General features: G+C 40.9%; 1 protein-coding gene across 1 annotated transcript in view; it reads right to left on the bottom strand.

The window, feature by feature from the left end:
- Window positions 1–305: 305 nt before the first annotated feature.
- Window positions 306–21,980, bottom strand: part of immp1l (inner mitochondrial membrane peptidase subunit 1) — a 33,911-nt gene continuing 12,236 nt past the window's right edge. Inside the window, exon 6 of the mRNA XM_085167366.1 lies at window positions 306–21,620. Within this exon, the coding sequence (XP_085023492.1) occupies window positions 21,534–21,620 (87 nt within the window). The 3' untranslated portion in view covers window positions 306–21,533. The remainder of the gene's footprint in view (window positions 21,621–21,980) is intronic.

The raw sequence follows: 21,980 nt of genomic DNA, 5'->3' as shown, positions 1-21,980 counted from the left end.
AATAAGATGCAGTTCAAAAATAATAATTTCATGCTTACAGCACCTATTTAATATGTGGGTTAGGGTCAGTAACTCATGGACAGCTATTGAAAGGAGAGCACAAATTTTTAAATTATAATGAGGATACAAGTACAAGGGTGAGGCATCACTGCACTCACATGCCTCGTGACGTTCATGACCTAAATTTGCATTCACTTTATTAATGCAAATTCACTGCTATTAATTAGAGTAAATGTCTAACTATCTATTTGTACTGTCCCAAAATAGATCATTAAAAATGAATTGATAAAAATTACAATTATTTTTGTACACAAAGGGCTGTGCAATTACATCTGTACCCAAATCATTGTGCTGAAATGCCATTTTTCTTAGCAAACATGGACAGAGGAATGCAGTGGCAGCTTAGCATCCAACACAGGGAGAGACTGACACACTTTCTCTCTGTGTTTTCACCCTCAGGCAGAGAGCTAATTAAGGAGGGACTGTGGTTTTATTTACTGTCAGCTCCTGGCCTCTGGGTGTGTGTGTTGCTGTGCATGTATATGTGTGTATATGGATGGATTGTGCCCTATCTGAGAATGTTTTCAGTCACACCAGTTTAGTTGGGCCTTGCCATTTTGCCCACATTCCGCCAGCGGCACTATGATAGTGGTAAGGCTGACTGTTATCCATTAGCAAAAGCTTCTCTTAGAAGGGTATCTCCTCGGCAGTGCAAGGAGGTGCTCGGCACAGCAGCAAGCGCTGCAGGGAGAAAAGTAATTACAACGCCCTCAATATGATATAGCGATCAGAGATATCTTAAAGATCTGATGTGGGTATCTACTATCAAAACAGGTAATCTGATGGGGATCATTCCATCATCCTTAATCCCAATTTACTGAATACATACCATATTCTATTATGGTCATTTAAATATACCAAATACAATATACAATAATAATCTTTGAAATTGTCATAAAAAATGACAGCACACTGGTTATAATTATAATTATATAATGAACATCCTGACTTCTGCTCACATTGGCCAATATAGCACATTATGATCCCAGTTATTCCATATTTCGAGAAATTAGTGTGTCAGAATGTTTAACATCACTGGACTTCGTATGCTTCAGCGTATCATATTGTAAGTACTTTTATCATATCCATTAATAACTTAGATTTGATTTGTCTCCTTTGAGCTGTTTTGACGGTTTAAAACTCGCTGGCCATCGAAAGCAATTGATCTGAAGTATATAAATGTGCATATGTTTTGGAAATAAAGTGTTTTACATTTAAACTGAAATCCGGTGAGGAAACATTGGTGCCCAGCAGGGATGAAGTGTAACATAAACAGGTTTAGGGGAGTAAAAATGTACAAAATCATTTTCGCCTCCAGTCACAAATGCTTATAGTCGTGTTTCATGTATGTTTCATCCACATTATGCAAAATTATGTTAGCTCCTATCAAATCCATCTGTTAAAGCCTCCACTTACCTTCGGTGTGGAGGTAAGACATGTATGTTCACTCATTTGGAAAACAATGGTTCCAAAATTAAACACACTTACTCCAACTCACTGCAAATTGTCAATAGAAAATTGACTTTGAATTGACTCAGTTTTTGAATTGAGTCAATTTTCAGTTGACGTCAATTGAAAATTGACTTTGAATTAAAAGTAATAGATATTTTGCGCCCAGAAATGAAATTAAAATTGTATCAGTTTCATGTATGCTGGATTTTTGTAATGCCAGAGAAAGACTATGCAGTATATAACATATGAGATTATTGATCTCTGATTTCCCCCCCTTTTTTTTACATTGTGTTCTGTTAAATCTTGAAAAATATACAGTGATAAAAAAAAATATACCCACTGTCTCTATTGACTGTGGATGGTCATCTGTAGTTAGGCTGACAGTGGACATCCTCCCAACATCCGCTGATGTTGATCAAACAGAACCTGCAGTCCCCCACTGGCCCCAAGCTGATTCAAACAGTACCTCAGCAGGACTCTCTTTACAGGGTTCCACTAAAGCGCCATTTGTTGGTGACAGCGCTGCTGCAGAGGTGACACACCACAGTGACAGGGGCAGCCCCCCCACTCCACACTCTTCACCACCATCCACTCTAACCCAGCGGTGGTGCCCCAGTGAGCCCTGTACCTCCTTCGTGTCCATCAATAAACCGCAGGCAGCCGCGCACACACACTCGCATCACCATGTTAAGGGGAGCGACATGACAGTGTAGGGAAGGTGATAGAAAGGAAGTGATGGATTGATGGAGAAGAACGTTTCACTGGTATCTGAACAGCGAGCACAGCAAGGAGAAGTCTCATTATGTGCTGTTGTGTCTGGCAGTGACAGTGCTGTAGCTGTTATAGGGAGCCGATGACCCAAGTGACCTGGAAAGCAAGGCATGGCCCACACAGCTGTGGTCACTGTGGTGATCTCACACAGTGTAATTAATGCACACAATCAGAGGTGTCTGCGCACGTGTGTGTGAGAACACACATGCAGGGGTTTGCCTGCTTATTACAACCAAACAGTGAGTTACAATCTGACAACAGAGAGCTCTGGGTAATTTCCCATCATGCCTCATCAGGAACAGCAGGGGGCCAAGAGCCTCACCACATCAGCTCACACTCGGACCTGGGTGGAAAATTACCATCATTAAACAGCGATGTGCAAGAGAGAGAAAGAGGGAGTCAAAAAAACGAGAGCGTGTGATACACAATGGGGAAGCAGAATGGAAGACGGGCGGGCACTTCGTATGAAAGAAACCTGATGGAACAAAATGAGGTCTTGTTACAGTCACCTAAATGTGGAAAAACCCTGATGCAGTATTGATCAAGGAAGTCTCCACTATGTGTGGTCGTCAAAGGACAAATCTATAATACAATTCCACTTTGATGAAAACAGAAGCGAACGTTGGTTTTCTTTTCTTTCTTTTCTCCGTCTGTACTTTTCCCTCTCTCATTAGCGAGTGGCTGTGATTGCACGGGATTGAACAGTGGCTCTGTATTGATCTGGGCAGCTCTCTGAGGACTAATGTAATCAGTGCCCTCTGCCGCTGCAAGCTGAAAGGCAGGTGGTGAGCAGCAAGAATAGCAGTGAGACAGGTGGGGGAAAAAAGAAGGATAGAGGGAAACGGTGGGGGATCTCTTAAGTATTTAAGATACATTTGCAGTTAATACAATCTATTATGCAAGGTGAGAACATGAGGGGAAACAGATTCAGCACAGATTTAGACATAAATTTCCTTCTTTTTTTGAGGTTACACAGAGTTAAAGCATTTCTTCAAGCAAATACAGACAATCTCCCACTTGACAAAATCTTTGTTTTGTAACAGAAATGCACACAACATGATAGATGAAGATTCTGCAGCGATGCTCTAAGCTGAATCCTAACCTCTGATTCTGGATCTCAAGTCTGCTTAATGTAATAGTGACATGTTAGAGAAAAAAAAGGGAGTGGAACCTCTGAGCGCATTAAAAACAGTGCTTGTCTACTTAAAGACATATCTGTGAAATCACAACTGCACTGTAAGCCGAGACAAGTTCTGGTTGATCTTGGAGGGACACAATGTTTCCTGACAGTCTGTAGTTTTGCAGCTCCCTGGCCGTCTTGACAGCTCTACTAGGCCCATGGCTCTTCTTAACTCCTTCTGTCTTCCTTTTCCGAAGCCGATGCTGAAAGTGTTTACCCTCCCATCCTCTGCCATTTACTTCAGTGTCCCTGCACATATGTCTGCAGTTCACCGTTACCCACCTTGGCTTGCTTTGCTTCCTCTGTTAGTCTCTTGAGGGCGAGCTTATTTATTTTCTCTCTTTCTCTTTCTCATACTAGGGTTATCGTGTGAAAATAGCAGGAAAAAAGGAAGGAAAGAAAGAAAAAAAACATCCCTTGATCACTTGACTGAATGTTCACCTGGTTTCTCTGCTGGCTAGAGATTAGAGAAAGGAAGAGATTAAAAAACAACAACAAATGAGATGGAAAACAGACAGAGAGAAGAGAGAAACTGAAAGACCCAGGAGGAGAGATGGACATATGCAGAACAGAAATTATGTTTTGTTTGCCCAGCACCCACATCCTTTCTATAACCCATAATGTATCCTCACAAGAAGCACACATAAACAAACACACACGCCTGCATTCCCCATGTAAAGGCCTACACAGATGCGCTCTCGGTGAGGAGGCGAGAGAGAGAGAATCTTTGCATGGATGACCCACTTGGGCTTGTGCCAGTTCTGGGAGAGCCTGGAGCCAAAGTGTAGACCTGGAGACACACACACACACACACACACACACACACACACACACGCACGCACAAAACACAGGCACACACGCACCATCTGGTCCCGTGCCTTTTAATAACTGAAACAAGGCACAAGATGTAGGCAGCATGGTGCATGGTTTCCCATCAGCCTGGCAGCAAGAGAGCAGTAAGTAACAATAGCAACTATAGCCCTGAGAACAGTAAATACACAGAGCATTACAGGTGTAGATGGAAACACGCGGTAGTGGATAAGGCCTTTGTTTGCAGAAAATTGGAGAATTTGTTGAAGGAGTGAATAATTCTTTCTGGGTTTCAGCACACAGGATGTTCAAAAAGATGCGGCCACACTTTCTCGCCGTACCCAGCATAAATTCTTTTTCTTCCTTTGCTCTCTCCCTCTCTTTTCTTCCTCTCTGTCTTTCTCCCCTGCTGCGTACAGGAGTCAGTCTGACTTTTGATCCTGACATCTGCGTCTTGCAGGAATGTCTGTGTGCTCCCTCTGCCCTCTGATGTAGCTCCAGGAACTAATGGAATGTGAAAGAGACAGACGGGCTTCTCCTCTGAAAAACACTGCCCTCTCTCCGTACACGTGTGTATATATGTGTGCGCATGCACGTCAGTGTGTGTGTGTGTGTGTGTGTGTGAGCAGAGAGGGCACTCTTCCTCCCACACAAATCTACTGTCTGCTTCAATCCAGCCTTTTCCGCAGCTTCACCAAAATAAACGAAATGAAAAGGGTGAGACGGGGGAGAAAAGCAGATGATAAATGAGTTGAACACCTCAATTCGTGTTTGTGCACAAGGCAATATGGAGCGTGGTTTTGGATCGGCTAACCTTTGAGCTGTGGCGTATGGGTTAATCCCACAACTCTTTCACTTTCTCTCCCTCGCGCTCTCTCCCTCATTCTGTGGAGAGAGTCTGAAGGTCTAAAAGGGTGTTTACAATTCACTAATCTGACTTCAAAACCAGCTTAACTCTGGGAGACATCAAAGGTGTGCGCGTGATGGCCCCACTGATCCCAGTAAGGGGGGGATGTATGATAGACTGGAAACATAGTGAGAAGGGGTAGAGGGAGAAAAAAAGAACAAGAGGAAACTAGATATTTCTGAGATCTTGTGATTATTATCTCACTTGATCCCAAAAAAATGTTGCGGACTTATAAGGTTTAAATTAAAAGTATGAGTCTGTTGGATTCTGCATCAATCCTGTCAATAACCCAATCAATAGGGGACATTTGTTCATTAGATGCTCTTAGAAGCTCTGTGACACGCATCTCAAAGTCCAGCTCAAAATTGTTTGTATCCCAATAATGAACGCACCCATTTGGATCTATCATCTTTATCAAAACCACTCATGATGAAAGGGCAGCTAATGCACGAGCTTCTGCGTTTTATAAACATATTCATTAAGGACTGATAGGTGGATTTTCAAATCCAGTTCCAGCAAGTGGACAGACAAGTCTTTGTCCCAGTGAGGCTAACTAATGATGAAAAGCTCATTTAAACAAGACTTGCATGAATATCTGCACAGGAGAAAACGCAGGCAAGGTAAAATTAGCCAGTAATAAATGAATATTGTGGAAATACATCTGGCATTAATTGTCATCCAAAGGTCACGGTTCATTAAATTACCATTAAAGAGTTTGACAAAATGTATTTGGTGCTCACTGAGGTATGCTGGCTTTGTGAAGTAAAATGTATAAATAACTGTAATAACTACAGCGGTGTTTCGAAGACCTATTAATATCAGATGGAGAGCCGAAACCTATTCTGCGGGGACGTTATCAAGGGATTCACGCTATTAACAGATGTATTTTTCCTCCTCCTTGAACACGTAGAAATAATACAAATTATAATAAATTGTCTTGTAATGAATAGTCAGGCCAAAAAATGTGGACAGTGCGATTTGATGGAGATGAACTGATTTCCCTCCTATTAGTTATTCAGTTTGTATGCCGACTACGTCTTGACGCAAAGTTCTTTTGTGATTTCAAGTTTGTCCCATATTTCTATTGAGCTATCAGGGACAAGCATGGAAGACTGCCTCAAGCGAACATCTGCTCACACATGTACACATATGTATAAGGATACCAAGGCTGACATACATGCCCACGTTGAACCCTTTGGAAACACTTGGTTGGAAAAAGAAATAGAATAATATCTTTTTTTTAAAGACAAAGGGAAAAAATGCAAATAAGGGTGTACAGTAGGCCCGTGTTTGATAAGGAGGAAAGGAGGGAGGAGGACAGAAAGAGAGTATGTGTGTGTTTTGTGTATGCGTCTCTGTGTTAGAGAGAAGCAGAGCAACATGAGACTGAGAGACTTGGGTGGACAGACACTGATTCCCCCAGGTGCATGTTGGGTAAGTCTTCAATAATCTGGAGTGACAAGGAACAGAAGGAGCCGATTTCTCCTCATGTCATATCCTCTTTCTCTTCTCGCTTCCTGCTTCTTGTCAACAGGACTTTAAACTGGTGTTTGTTAAATTGGATGTCAGGTTCAACAGAGGACTTTGTTACATTGAATGCTCGTCTGTTTGTGTGCATGTGCCACCCTGCGCGCGCATAAATATGTTCAGTGCTGTCATTTAAATGTGGTAACATGTTGTCTCTTGGTGTTAAGGGTTCAGGTCACAGAAATAATATAAAACGGGTGAAATACCTTCACTTCAGGAATCCTGCAACTCACCTTTGATATGTAATTTCACGCATGCAGCTCAAACAGATAAGTATCCATTACGCTGATTCACAACCGCAGCAAAAATCCCCACTGTACTGGATGGCAAAGCCCTGGAGCCCTTACTGTTCAGCCATGTCACTGTAGCAGGTCTATCCCGCCTTTCCAGGAAGCCTCCTATGAGTTGGAAGCCCCTGGACATCTCTGCTAATCACTCATCCCTAAACAAGCGCTTTCTAAATGACCTTAGAGAGCAACGAATAAGACACACACGAGCCACACAGCCAAACAAGGCCCCAGGCCTCTAACCAATTTAAATCCCAATTAGATTTTTCAGTCTCTCAAGAGGTGAGTGTGTGTCCATATTTACTCCTGAATGCTTTAGCGTATGTTCACATGCATGAGCGTGGATTGTAAGAGAACCAGCTCTTCTATAAACAACAAAGGTCATTCCATGTCTGAGTTGTTGCATGTTATTTTTCCGATTAGTGTGTGTGATTTTGTTTTGACTGTTATTGTTACAACTGCAGAAACAGCTGACCTTTGACTGTAAAAGATAGAAGATCACATTATTGTCATTGTCAGGCAATTTCATTTTTTATGGCAAGTCAGAACTGATCGTGAAATTATACAGCGTACATCAATAAATAAAGTATATAATTCCAGAAAAAAAAACTTAACGTCCAATTATTAGACAAGCAGAATATAGAGGAGTCTTTATAGCCTCTCCTTTCCCCATTGAAACAGAAAATATTAACATGCGCAACATAACCGGATGATGACAATATTTGTGTTAAAACAGTTTGTCAGATGGACTCTACATAGAGTAACATAGGTTTTTTTTTGCTGTCTGCTCTGTTTCCACATTAGCTGAGTTGCACACGTCAAAAAGAATATTTCAAATGTACTCAATGCCCTGGAATGGAGATTTCTTAATTTGATGTATGCCTTATGTCATGTGTGACTGAAAGCAAATTCTCACATTGTAGACAACAGCATTTGAAAATGTTTAATATGCTTTCATGTTGTTTATGGTAACAGCTGTTTGAGACATCCACTGGCCTATTAATGCCTTTTGGCACATAAACAAAAGCACACCACATATACACTCACAAACGCACACCAGATGGCCACTCCCCCCTCACCCTTTACATTAGGGTCCCTGTGGCAACAGGTCAAAACAGGTCCCACCTGAACAGGGCATTTCTGGTTCACAGGTGAGCCCTCTCTCTTTCACTGCCTCGTCTTTTCTTTATAGTCCTGCCCCGCATCTCAGTCTCTCTGACAGCAAATGAGAGCAGGTCAGCATGTGCTGGGTTACTTCTGCAGGACAGATGGGATTCAGTGGAGATGGGATTCGGTGGATGGCCCATCTGATGTAACCATAATGTAGCCAGAATTGCTTTTTCTATTCTTTTGATAGTCACAGACGAGAGGTGAACACGTGCTGGTGCACACAAATGCACGCAGGCACATAAAGGCTTTGCATTCGTTTTGGTGATCCAGGATTTATACTGTAAAATGGAATCTGCTCTTATAGTTAGTACTTTGTCATCAACTGTAACTAAGTGAGCTTGGAGTTAACAGTCCTGTCCTTATACCTCGTTCCTCTCCCCTTCCACACACACCTCTAGGTGGCAGTATTGCCATATTCACTTCACCAAGTAAACCTCTCTATGCTCAAGCTTTCAACATCCACAGATATCTGAACACACTGTATACTTGGACAACTGCTGCACTTCCTTGATATGTACATAAAGTAATCTCCCTGTGTGTTTTTCCTCCTGCTTAAAATGCAGAATTTGCTTAAGCTATTGAAAAAGGGAATACATTAAACCCATGACTTAACACGTATATAAAAAACACATTAAAGGGATATTTTTTTCCTCCCTGGGTTCCTCCTGCATCCACCTATCTAGTCTAAAATCTTTTTTTTTTTAAATTACAAAAACCTTTTCAGTTGGTTCAAGAGGGTTCCTCAGTCATTGTACAAACCACAACAACACAAAGCTGATCACAGAAATGAAGACAATAAAGGGAGAATCTTTACAACCAGGAATTCATCCCATTAACGTATTTTGTTCAGGGTCTAGTTTGTGTGCACGGATGTTATACGGAGGTGTGTCACTCTGGGTGGGTGGGATCTATGCGTGCGGAGCAGCATTCATTCCAACCCTGAGAATAAGCTGGAAAGAGAAGCCGTAATAGCCTCATGATTTGTACAAGTGAGCAACACACAATTAGATTCATTATTTTATCCTAGGGATGAGGGAAATGCAATGCAGGCATTCCCCTGCTGTGACTTGGCACCCTTTGGAGACAGTGAATCATGTACACGTGTACACATTTCCCAGCACAAGACAACAGAAACACTTCAAACAGTCTCATACATTCTTTAGTCAGCCAACAACACAGTTTTCATTTATCAGTAACTAGCAAATGGTATTTATGTATCTGGCCAACTCACCACTTCACACAGGTACAAGTTTCTCAACTGCAGACTTGTTTTCCATGCTGGCTTGAGGACACAGTGATTTCCTGCTTGAGTTGATACAAGTCCTTAAGATACTTGTTTTAATTCCCAAAAAACGTGAATCTTCACATTTAGAGGCCTTAGTACCACATAGCTGGCAGTAGAATAGACAAACAAGATGAGCTCAAACTAATAGTCACCTTTAATACTGTAGTTTGGGTATTTATACACACAAGGTACAAGACATCTCCTTGTGCCTATGCTTTTCCCTCCTTTCTTGGCTGCAGGACCATGGCTGCACCTGAACTCCGTAGCAGAGTGCTGGTCTGACGCTGCACTATGTCACAGTGCGCACTGATTGTCTTATCTGCCCATTTATCACAGTTGAATTGGAACCAGCCTTGCCTGAAACCTGCTTTCAGACTTTGCTCGGGTGACTTGGGATGCATGATGCTGCAATTGTTGAGCTTTTAGAAATGGGAGATCCATTGCAAATGAATTCAGGGTTATTTTAACTTACGCAAATACTCAGTGTGATTCATGACTGTGCCTCACTTCATTTCACTGCCTATTGAAATACAGTGCTGCTGCACATATTAGCATGTTTATACAATGTCATCTATCTATCTATCTATCTAGACAGAGAAAGAGCTTATATATCTCATATATAAGCTATATAAATACTGTCTCGGAAAGCTAATACAACATTGGTTCTTAATGCTCTTCTTATCTGCTTCTCCTACTCTAAACACTTTAAATGGATTATTATTTGATCTTAAGCAAAATGCATCCGTGTGCTAGACCAGACAGGCTCCACGAGGCTGTCCAAACAAGCTGTTTGCACACAAACCAGCACTGATGTCTTCTGTCAGCCCTCATTTTGGTAAACACTGATGTCTATGTGAGGAAACGGAGTGACAGGTGCATGATTGAGGTACTTAAAAGCAGACACTCTTAGTGACTGTCCTCCTCTCTCTCCATCTCCAGGGTTGCTGCGTTTTATATCCTGACATTATACTGTATGCATCAGCTCTCTTTCATCTCTGGACCATTTTTATTTATTTAGTTTTTGGCTCTTGTTTAATTGATGCGATGCCTCTTTTCCAAGCACGAGTGTTAATTGTAAAATGGCTTCAACTGATCACAATAATCATCAAGTTATTATTCACAGATGCAGCGTTTCCAGGGTCTTCATTAAAAAAGAGCATCACTTGCGTGGATGCAAGACACACTTGTTTGATTTTGTCAGGTAGGAGCAGACTATGTATGGACTTTGCCACCTTTTCAAAGCTTCACAAACAGGTCTGCTTAAATGAGATCTGTAAAAGATAAACATTAAATATGCATCCAGATCTTCTGCTTGGGCGAGTGGATTGAATTTGTATGAATGGCTAATGTGTTGCTGTGACGGCGAGCAACTAGATTGATCACTCATTACGATATCTGCTCCATTGGCCATTAACACCCGCAAGGAGCCTAAACATGGGCCCCATCACACTAAGGTTAAATTGAGAGTGAGGAAGTGATGTGTGATTGTGTGTGTGTGCGCGTGTGTGTGTGTGCGTGTGGCTGGCTAAGAATAAAGGTTTTTGTGTGAGCCAAATATGGTCAGCTATAGGCTGGCAGCTGGAATGACAGCACAGGTGAGTGAGTTCAGGTGTACTGATATACATAAGGTACACAAAACACCTGCAGTTTCTCACCATGGATACTGTCGTCTGTACTTATTACAGTCGCGACTGATAAAAGCATTACTATTCACCCAGATGGCTCTTTAATGGAGGAGAATGATAAGATAATGTTGGACATGGACTTAAAAATGTAGGCATCTACCCTCTCACGGCCTGTTCGTGTCTGATCCAAAAGTAAGAAAGAACAATACATGTATATTTAAGTGCGAGTCAAGAGGCTCTCCACGCCCACAGCTGCAGGGATGTTGTCAAAAGAACAAAATTTAATAAAACCTGTCCATGACACCTGCACACACACTTTCTTTCTTTCTGCGTCTCCTGGTGCTTTCTCTTTCTCTCTATCACACACACCTGCCTAAGTGAAGGATTTACTTGCATTACACACAGTACATTGAACATGCCAATCACCTAGCATTGCAGCTGTCTGTGTGTTGTCTGTGAGCTGTCTGCATTCCTTTAGAAATTAACTGTGCACCTAAAATACTCTCAGACATGCAGCTTTAAATGCTAAAGTGGGGACAAATGTCACGACAAGCTGTTCCATCAGTTACATGTCAGACTCACTGAGATGGTATTTAATTAACATGAGGGAATGACTAATGCTCAGAATTTTCAAAAAGATGTTAAATTTATACCTCAGTGATTCATCACAGAGTGCGCAAATGAATTAGAGTAGCTCGGCTGCTAGCTATTGTCATGCAACCTCACTGTAGTTTAAACGTAAGATTTATATCAAGATGTTCTAAAAAAAAAAATAAAAAAACAAAATAAGAAATAATCGTGGTGACAGACAGCGGTTTCTGAACAACTGCTGTTAATCCACAGGTGGAGAATCTTTAAACATCATAACATCAGTCCAGAAACTCACATTTGTCATATTTGAATAGCCCGATGCATTCAAATCATACATATTTAAGTGGAAGGCAATAATTTAGATAGGTCTCCCCTTTACAGCAAGAATATCGATATCATATTTGGGAAAAACAAATATTTCCCAAATTTGCTATTTTGAAGCCCAAGTACTGAAAGACCATTTTTTCTCTCTTTCTCTCTCTCTGTGTGCAGGTGTGTGTGTGTGTGTGTTCAAAGATGTTGAAGTTGCTGGTGTTGACATAAAGTCTGTTTACTCCACTGTGCTTCCTCTGTAAAGATTCTGTCCACAGAGACCTCATATGGGGTGAGGGGACCCCTATTCATCTCCTCCCAAATGGGATAGCATCCTCCAAGGGAGAGGGGTGACACAGTCGCTGCCAAGGCGATGGGGAAGTCCTTCTGCTGATAATAGCAGTCGGCGGGGGGAACAACCTCTGCAGGCACCAGGCCAGACAACTGTCAATCAAAGTAACTCTCCTCTTTTTTCCACATTCGGTGGCTACAGCCCCTCCTCTCTACGTGCCTCTGTTTTGACCATCTTGGTGTCTCTCCTTTGCAGTAGGCCCACTGAAAGAAATTCTGGACTAAGTCTCCAGCCTGGATATCATCACAGTGAACATAATGGGCATGATGTTCTGACAAGGAGTGTTTGGGGAAACCAAAGGAAAAACACCAATTACAGATGTGTAATTGTAAATAATCAGGCTTTTAAAGGGGTCAGCTAATCATGTATGAGAAAGTTACGCAAAAACTGAAAACAAACACTGGAATATACTCTGCAAAGATTTTTTTTAATCTCGTCCCTTAGTGCCATAGATAACAAATAACAATCAACCATTGTGAATCTCTTTTTACCTAATTAGTAATTACCACGACGATAATTACATGACTGTGCTTGTTTGGCATGAAACAAATTGTTGTGAGAATAAAGTGCATTCCCCCTCTCAATTTAATTTGTATCTCTGAGTCTGTATCATCCAGATATTAATGCTTAAAAAATAAAACGAAGAAATGTGTGCGCATTATTCAAGCAGAAAGAAAACGAGCCCCCCCCCTCCGCCAAAAACAACAACGCAGTCACATTGCCTTGCAGAAAGGGAACCAGTCTTGTGTTTCATACAAGACTTAATCATAAAAATGTTTTAAGAATTTAATTATTCACTTGGAGGAAAATAGCAAATAGGAAAAAAAAAAGAAAAAGAAGAAAAAAAAATCAACTGTATGATGAATAAACAGTTTTTGAAAACGCCTACCTGCAGACTGCAGGAGATTGTGGAAAATATATACATTACTATTTCCCTTTTCCCAGATTAACTACAATGTATTTCCTTCCTTGGGGAAGTTAGAGTTGTAGGTTTTAGAATATGTGAGCACTACAGAGTCTAGTTACAGGTTTTAATCCACTGCATGTGCAATAAGTGCACCAGTGCATTAAATGCCTGTTGGTTGCTTCAACTCTTTATCTTATCTCCTAGTGCTACAGGATTTGTTTTCTCTCATCAGACAGCCCTTTTATGGCATCCTGAATGTGCATGTACACTATGGTTCCAGCTACAGCTTTACCTGTTATCATCCTGTCTTTGCCATTTTATGCTGCCTTAGTGCAAAATATGTTGTTGTTGTCTTTTTTTTTTATTTTGTGTACATTAAAAAAAAGCATAATCTAAGTGGTGATTAAACAACAATTTGAGTGAAAATGCATTTGGGTTTTAGTAACAAACCACTCAATTTGCAGTGGTAATTTGAATTAATTTCCCAAGACATCTTACATCCAAAGATATCAAGTGAAGTGATACAGTATTTTCTTCTTTATTTAATTTCTTTTTATTTAGGCCAAAGTACAGAAGCTAAATAATTGCAGCGCCAGTAGCTCAATATAATTAGGCTCATTTGTGGAAATGTATCATTTCACAAATGTCCACTTCCCTCAGAGAACTCACTTCATACTGTGCAGCATGTTTCATCCAGCATTGCTTGAAGCCTGCAATATGACATATGCTTCTTAAACCATTTATTTTTCCCTACTGTATGGTTTAATTCTCTAAATGTCCTGGCAATTAGGGTGTGACTTTTGATATAGAAGCCGGAACTAGCTTTTTCTTTGCAGAATATAACAGATTTATTCTCACTAAATGAAGACAGCTTGCTACAAATACCTTTAACTGCCTACTCTATAAAATCTTTAATAGAAACTTACTGACTCATGTCACATTCATTGGGCTTGTTGATAAAATCACAACTGTCACCATGGCCCTGTAAAAGTGGGAGAGGTAACGCCATGCTGTTGCTGCAAGCTGTCTAGTAATGAGACGTCACTCCATCAGGGGTGGTGTGTTATGACAACTACTAGAGGCATTTTAGTGGGTTTTTTTGTATGTGTGTGGTTGTGTACAACACATGTGTGCATATATTTGGACACTCGTGACCCAAAGCCAACACGGAATAATGCAAATTTCTAGGATTTATTTTTTTTAAGGCCTGTAGTACATTTACAGTGATGCGCATGAAAATTTTATTGCAAAGAAAGGGAATAGTTAGCACATTACCCAACATTTATTGACAAATGAAACAATCATCAGGAAGAAAAGTGTCACACAAAGAGAAAAAAATCTCACCAGACTCGCGTGAGTTGCCGTAACCCTGCTATGCATTAACCAGTCCCACTGATGTGACTAATCTGCTTCTTTTAAAGGCGAACGTTTTACATTTACAAGTCAGCGTGTGCGTGTGTGTGCGTCTTAACCAGCTGTACATACATAAGGTGTTTGCGTGTCTAAGAATGGTATGGTAAAAAAAGAAACCCCCAGGTCTCATAAAATATATAACACAGCCCATCTTGCAGATTTTCCAATTGGAAACATTGGTGCACACAAACTCCACGCGCTCTCACATGCTGCTGCACCATCATGTATTTAAGAACAAGTTTTATAAATTCGACCGTTTGAGTCTGTTGTTCCATTTTATGTCACATTCCTTAGTTGTGCGACATGAGATGGTTCATTTGATTTAAGTGTTACCTAAATTATTTATTGAAATATACAATATTCAATTTTCTGTACAAGGTATCCCTTGGTTAAATGCATTTTAAAAATGTGTAATACCCCTTTAGGGATCAGGATTAATGCATCAGATCAAGACGTGAGTTTTATTCCTCACTTTTGTAAATATGCCTATTACAGATAGCATTAGTACTGACCTTGACTTCCTCTCTAAGCCATTGATTGTGACTGTTATTATCACAATAGTAATTGAAATCTTATCTTATACAATAGAAAATAATCACAATATTGGGAGAGTACATTAAATCACACAAAATCAGTTAACCTGTGTTCAAAGGAAAGGAAAGAGAGGATGTAGTATGTAATTCAGCACTCAAATGATATTGGCTAGCCTGTCCTCTCTCATCCTTTCTAGAAACATGTCTTATTCGCCACAGCTCATCGAAACAGCATTTTTACATTCAGCTTTTAGCCTTCAATAGCATGTGCCCCTTCACATCCCCCTCTTTTCAGCTTAGAGGCTCCAGAGATCTGTGGTCCGTTAGCTCTCTCACAGCATTTCAGCTGACATTACCAAGAAACTCATTTTACCAGTCTAGCAAAGTGCCTGGCATCGACAGAACGAACACAGCATTTTCTCATACACAATGGATCCCCCAAACTCACAGAACTGCTGTAATGACCAAGTCTCTCAACCCATGGTGATGGTTGATGTTTGGCTTGCACTGTTGCTGATATTGCCCCCTCCCCCTGCTCTCTCCTTTCAAGTCCACCCATTTGACAAAGTGAAAACAGAAACAAAAACACAAACAAAAACCTCCCCCAAGCTCAGGCACGCACAGCCAAACCTGACATTCTAATTAGTTTTAAAAGTAATTGCTCGAAATGATTAGTTGAGTTGGGCCACTTTCCCTTGTTACCTCTGAATTGGAAATATAATTGTTGCGGACAGTAATTGGCCAGCAATAGACTGTTGGTTATTGTAGTCTGTTGTGGACGGCTGCATCATTACCAAGGCTTGGATGCAGTTCAGCTTTTGAACTACAGTGACCAAAGAGGAACACAAACACACACGCACGCAATGCTCTGCTTCCCCATGCCAGCTCTCCATCACCACTCGGGCCCATGCCCCGCTCTAAGGATCTAAGTTCCTCTTTCTTTGTCCCCTCCCTTTGTTGCTCCCACCCTCATGTACCTTAGGGGCAAATGGACTACTTGTTGAGAGAAAGAAAGGCTGCAAGCTCCGAAGAGGAGAATCGTCAGCTCGTAGATGGAAAAGGGGTGAAGCAGCAGAGAGCCATTGCAGAGAAACGAGACAGGACTCGTGAGTTTGCTTCTTAGTTTGAAGAATTATCAACACAGAAAGTTGCAAAGCTGCTCTGGTGAATGACATCCGAGCTTTTTATGTGACACCAACGTGACTACACGTGTCCCATCTGTGTGTGTGTTTGTGTGTTTCTTTGTGTATGCTCTCACTGTTATTGCCAGGATCAGCTTCTGTCTGTTTATGTTTGTTGTACAGAGTTTCCTTTGCTAAATTGTGTGGAAGCCAAACAGCTCCCATCAGTAAACCAGGCAGAAAGGGCTGTGTATCCCGCTACGGGATCCAGGACATGCCAGGGGGACCACATACACAGGCACATACACATATGCACAATGAGAGTACCTTATTCTCCCTGACTCACAAGCACACATCAACTCACTAATTAACTGACAGTTAAGCGAGAAAGACAGACACACACTGTATATATGTGAATGTGGGTGTGTGCGTTTGAGTGCAAAAGGTATATACTGCATCAGATTTCTATGCGTGTGTTACGATTATGTTAGGATATCACTGAGAAATCAAGATTAGTTTGAGTTGATAGACTTTCAGCAAAAACTGAGCAAATGTGCATCTTCTAATTATGCATTACTTCTCTCTCTTACACTCAAAGCGATATAGGTCATGGCTGTCAGACTAAGGATTCTGTCATCAGCCCTCACCCTTCCTCCTTTCTCCATCACTCCTTGCCTGAGGGTTGAGTTCCCATACCTCGTCCATTTGGACCCTTAGTAAGTGTACTGTATGTACAGTAGAGACCTCACACCCAATGCACATCTCACCCACCCGTTCCATTAGAGGAAAGAAGCACTCACTCTGTTCACTGCCTTTAGGAGGGGGAGTGGGAACTACGACCAAAGATAGGCTAATGTCCCATACCCTGTTTCAACACAAGCTATACAAGCATAACTTTTAGTATTTACAAGTTCTTATTTCTTTTTTGAAACCAAGCTAAAGTTGCATTTTGCCTTCTAAATAGTCTTTGTTGTTAGTTCTTTTTTTAAACTCTTTGATTAGTGGACTGTGAGTATTGACAGCCTGCTGTGTGTGATCATCACAACAAACTGACAGTAGGGAGCTCGATAGCCATCCGACCCAGCCTCCAATACCATCTGTCTACTATGGATCTCTGGAGGTTGACGTCTGTTGGCTTGGGAGATGTACACACCACAAGCCTCAAGGGCTGGCAGAACAGAGTTGAAGGAAGTGTGTATGCCCCAATTGAAGCTGTTCAGTCATCTTCACACACAGAATAGGGACTGGTGGAGTATACCCACTCTTTTTCATGATCTCTTTCACTGTCTTTCTCCCTCCCTCCCCCTCTCTCTCACAGAAAAGCAAAAGTGATCAAACGCTACTGTGATGTCTTAATTAAGAAGTACTAACAGGCTTGATTAAAAGAAGAGAATGAAAGGATCCATCAATGAAAGGAGTAATTCCCTTATCAGCTAACTGCAACACAAGTGGACGGGAGAGGAGGGAGCGTAAAGGGAAAGTGAAGAAAGAAAACAGGATGCATCAATAGAATGGGAAATATGCAAACAGAGAAGGAACTGAGGCATGACTGAATTCATACAGCAGCGTGACTGACATCACTCCAACTCCTCAACTTCAATAAAGCACCGACAAGCAAAGGTTCAGCGCAATTAAGACTGGACAGGTTTTCATAAGTGGCCTTCTGCTAGGGAGATATAGCTTGAGAATGAGCATATTTTCGTTTGCATGCAGCACTAACAGAGACATTGGGCTGTCAGGGTAATGCCGCTGCATCTGACCCAAGTTTATTTTTGGGTCACAATCTCCACTGTGGGTATGAAAACAAACAAACCAGGCCATTACCAGTGATGGGTGGTTCTCTTACTGTCTTTACCCACACCTCCCGCTCTCCTCTTTCACGTGTCTTTGCACTTTTAAAGGATTCAATTAACCTGAAATGAACTAAGGAATCAAGCAAAAAGATACCGCCTGTCTTCCCTTCACTGCCCTATATTCAGCTTTTCTCCACTCCAGTTCCCTTTTGTCCCATCTGCTCCTTCCAGCTATTTCTCATCTTCCTTTTTCTTAACGTGCAACAGTTTGAGGAAATACAGCAAGAGCGAGGGAGAACCCTGTGCTCAGTTAAAGAAAAAGAGAAATAAAGAAAAGCTTACAATGAAACTAAGAAATGTGTTGTTTCCCAGTGTAAGAATGTCATTTAACAGCATCAGATCTTTTCATGAAATCTCCACTGGCTAGAAGAAGAAAAAGGCAAATTTAAGAACTTTGGATTTTAGTAAATACATGAAAGGAAAGATAGCTACTACATGTTTGTAAAAGACACTTTATCAAGGTAATTTGCTGTTCTGAGAGCAATAGGAAGGCTCAAGAATTTGAACACTAAACCAGCTCATAGCCACAAAAGCACAGGCCAGACACAGGAAATACCCAAGGTACCCCCAAAGAAAAAGTTGAAGGTGTTTTTCTGAAATGTTTAATCATCCATGAGATTTTTAACATAAAATAGCAGGAAACAGCCATTTGTTATGGAAAGATGGTATTCTTTGACAGTAAAGTCACACCCTCGGTGTCTGCCATAATCAAAAAGCTTGTTACAGCTGCGTGTGCACATTACAGCATCTAAGTCCCTTCACACAAGTGACCTCACATAATGCAGTGTAAAAGGGAGATGACATAGCAGACTACCCCCCCAAAATAAATAAGAATTGTAAAAAAGAGAGAGACGTGATTATCCCACTTTAAAACACAAAGCATTGGAATTAATGAAATGATTATTATCATTATTTTCCCCAAAGGATAAATCAGATGAGTGGTTATTGGAGGTAATGTGTCTACTTAAAGGAACTTGCTAATTGGCTTAACTTGGTGACTACATTTAGATTTTATATACAGGCTTTAAAACACAAAGCATGTGATTTATGCATGAAGCATTTTAGTTATGTTATGTATATCTACTCTCTTTAATTTCAGTTCAGTGTCTGCTGCTGTTTCTTGCTGATAATTGTTAGTTTTAGCTCTGCATCATTCAATTTGATTTAGATGTAGTATATACTACCAATGAGTTTCCACTAAAAACTATTTTTAAAAATGCAAAAAAAGAGGGAACTTCTTTGACACCTCAGAGGTTGTTTGCAGGTCTTGCGACGTACCTCTTCAATGTGTGGATTCCAAATGATCTGTGATGTGCCATTTGTTTGATAATCGACTTTATATGTCTCCATGTCCTCTTACAGAGGCAGCAGACACACCTCCGCCCCACTGACAACCCACAGCCTGACTTTGCAGTGCTGCATACCTCAGCACAGCTGTCTGTTGTCCGTTTCTTCCGATCTCTATCTCTTCCTGCCTCACTCCCCACTTTGTGCCCACTCAGCATGATAATGATATACACCTCTGCCCAGTCATCTCTTTGTAGCTCTGGTACAACTCAAAGTATGACAGCAAAGGCAACATACTGTATATTGCGTATCTGTTTACCCTACCTCAAGGAAAATGCAGCTTAATGCTGTATTTTTTACATTAATGGCAAAACATTCACTTCAGAGTGCCTCTATACTTGGGGAAATGTGTGACAGACGTACTTAATCCAGTAGACCTGAGGTGGAGTAAATCCGCTATCTTCATCTTTAACCTTGTTAACATTACTTAAATCATAAACAGCTTTTCATCCACGGGGCTTTAGCTACACCAGTGAACAGCCATAGCTCCCTCTATGGGGCAGTATCTTTAAAGGGACACACTAAGATTACTTGTGTCAGCGTTCTAGCTTAGTGGTGGCATTGTGTTGACACACAACAGATGAATATAAAATCTTACAAAAAACAAAAATGTGCTTGAAGCAAAGCCCTGCAAAAGTATTTTTTATATACACAAATATAGTACACACACACACACACGCACACACAATCTTGAGTGTCCCTCCCAGCAGGCACAATCACACTCAGGCAGATAATTCAGTGTCACAGAGAGCCTTGTCTCTGACCCTCTGGCCCCCTCCAGACAGAGGAAGCAGCTGGACAGGGACCCACGGCTGCCTAGAACTCACTTCCCTTGGGGAGCTTAAAGAAGAAGAGTCCGTATCTGCCTCAGAGAATGACCAGCTGAGCATCCAGGGCTCAGTATGCCACTGTACGGCTATTTCCCTGTGTCCAGAAAGGCCTAAGCAGGATGAGAAAGTCTTCAAAATCTGCAGCAGCACAATGCTTTAAGTGAGTTAACACCCTGATGAAAAATATATCACAACTAGCTTGGTTTTGCAATTAGATCCCTTCTATTCTGTGAATATTCTCTGCCCACAGCTCATAGGATTGGATTTTTTCTTTGTGGTTGTGTTTGAATATTTACCTGCTGTTCAGAGGTAAACCACATTACTTACAAAATATTTATTTTACAAAACAAGGACATATAGCTAATGATGTACCCATTTTGCACCCATGATTAGCAATGACAACACCCAATTTTAGGTCTTTCTAAGACACATCCATGCAGTTCTGTAAAACCTAAAACCTATACAGTATATGACAAAGGAATGAAGTTTTTCCAAGTAGAAATCTGCAGTAGCAGTGATAACCAGTACATGTAAACAGTGTGAGACCCGATATTTTTAAATGTACGCATGAACACATGCGCACACACACAGAGCCCCTTACTAAGTGCGTATTAATATTGTATGGTTAAATGGGAAGTGCTAAGATTTTTTCAATTGCCTTGGCAGCCTGATGAAATATTAAACATTCAGAGAGTTTTTGTTGTAGCGTAATACCAAGGAAGGGTAAACATGAAATAAATAACAGATTTTAAAGGAAATGTGACACATAATGCTGAAATACTTCCTTTTAGTTCAGACAGATATCACTTTTTCAAGATTTACAAATAGCCAACAAAAAAATTAAATGTACAGTTTTGGTGCATTTCAGCACCACTTACATAAAGCAACTGAACTCACTCAATCGTAACTTCTGATTCCTGAATAGTGTTTGCACTGTTTGGTATGATTAGGCTTTTAATACATTGACATAGCTGCTATTACTAATTTGGCTTTAAATCTTATGCATATTTGCCCCTGCCAGCTCTGCCATTAGCAGTTCCACAGAGATGCAGCGTCTCTCACTGCTGCATCTTAATCAAATCTTGAATCTTGATCTTAAACAAATGGGCACGATTAACTTTTAAAAAGAATTAACACTTTTATTCAAAAATGAAAAAGTCAAGAACAAGCACAAATACAAATACAAACAAAGTAGACAAGTCAATCTGAGTCCGAGTCGCTCTGAGTTTTAATGATCCGTTCTGTTGGACTTTCACTCAGGGTCCCAAAACTATGTGGTGGCCAGAGCTGTACGGGACAAAGGGCGACAAAGAAAGAATGGATTAAAAGAGAGAGAAGACTGGCATAAGTACAGAATAAAGGTGCTTCTAACCATATTGCACACTTTATCACACGGTGTGACACATTTGCTAATATGAATTTTAATGACACCATTGACATCATAGCAAATCCTGTGATTTCATCAGCTGTCATAGTAGGGCCTCCAGTGGAGTGCTGCTGTCCAATCAGATGGACAGAAGGTTGGCTGACCCGTTTACAGGGTCGTGGTTGATATGACATCCAGTGACACGACAACATAGCAGAATGGAAAGCTAAACAATATGTTGGCTAGGCTTTGGTCAGTCAGACGCACTTGCTTTGAACTTT

Source organism: Neolamprologus multifasciatus, chromosome 1, assembly GCF_963576455.1.
Source record: "Neolamprologus multifasciatus chromosome 1, fNeoMul1.2, whole genome shotgun sequence".
Lineage (NCBI taxonomy): Eukaryota > Metazoa > Chordata > Actinopteri > Cichliformes > Cichlidae > Neolamprologus > Neolamprologus multifasciatus.
Note: the sequence above shows the minus strand (reverse complement) of the source record. Positions and strands in the feature narration are given on the sequence as shown.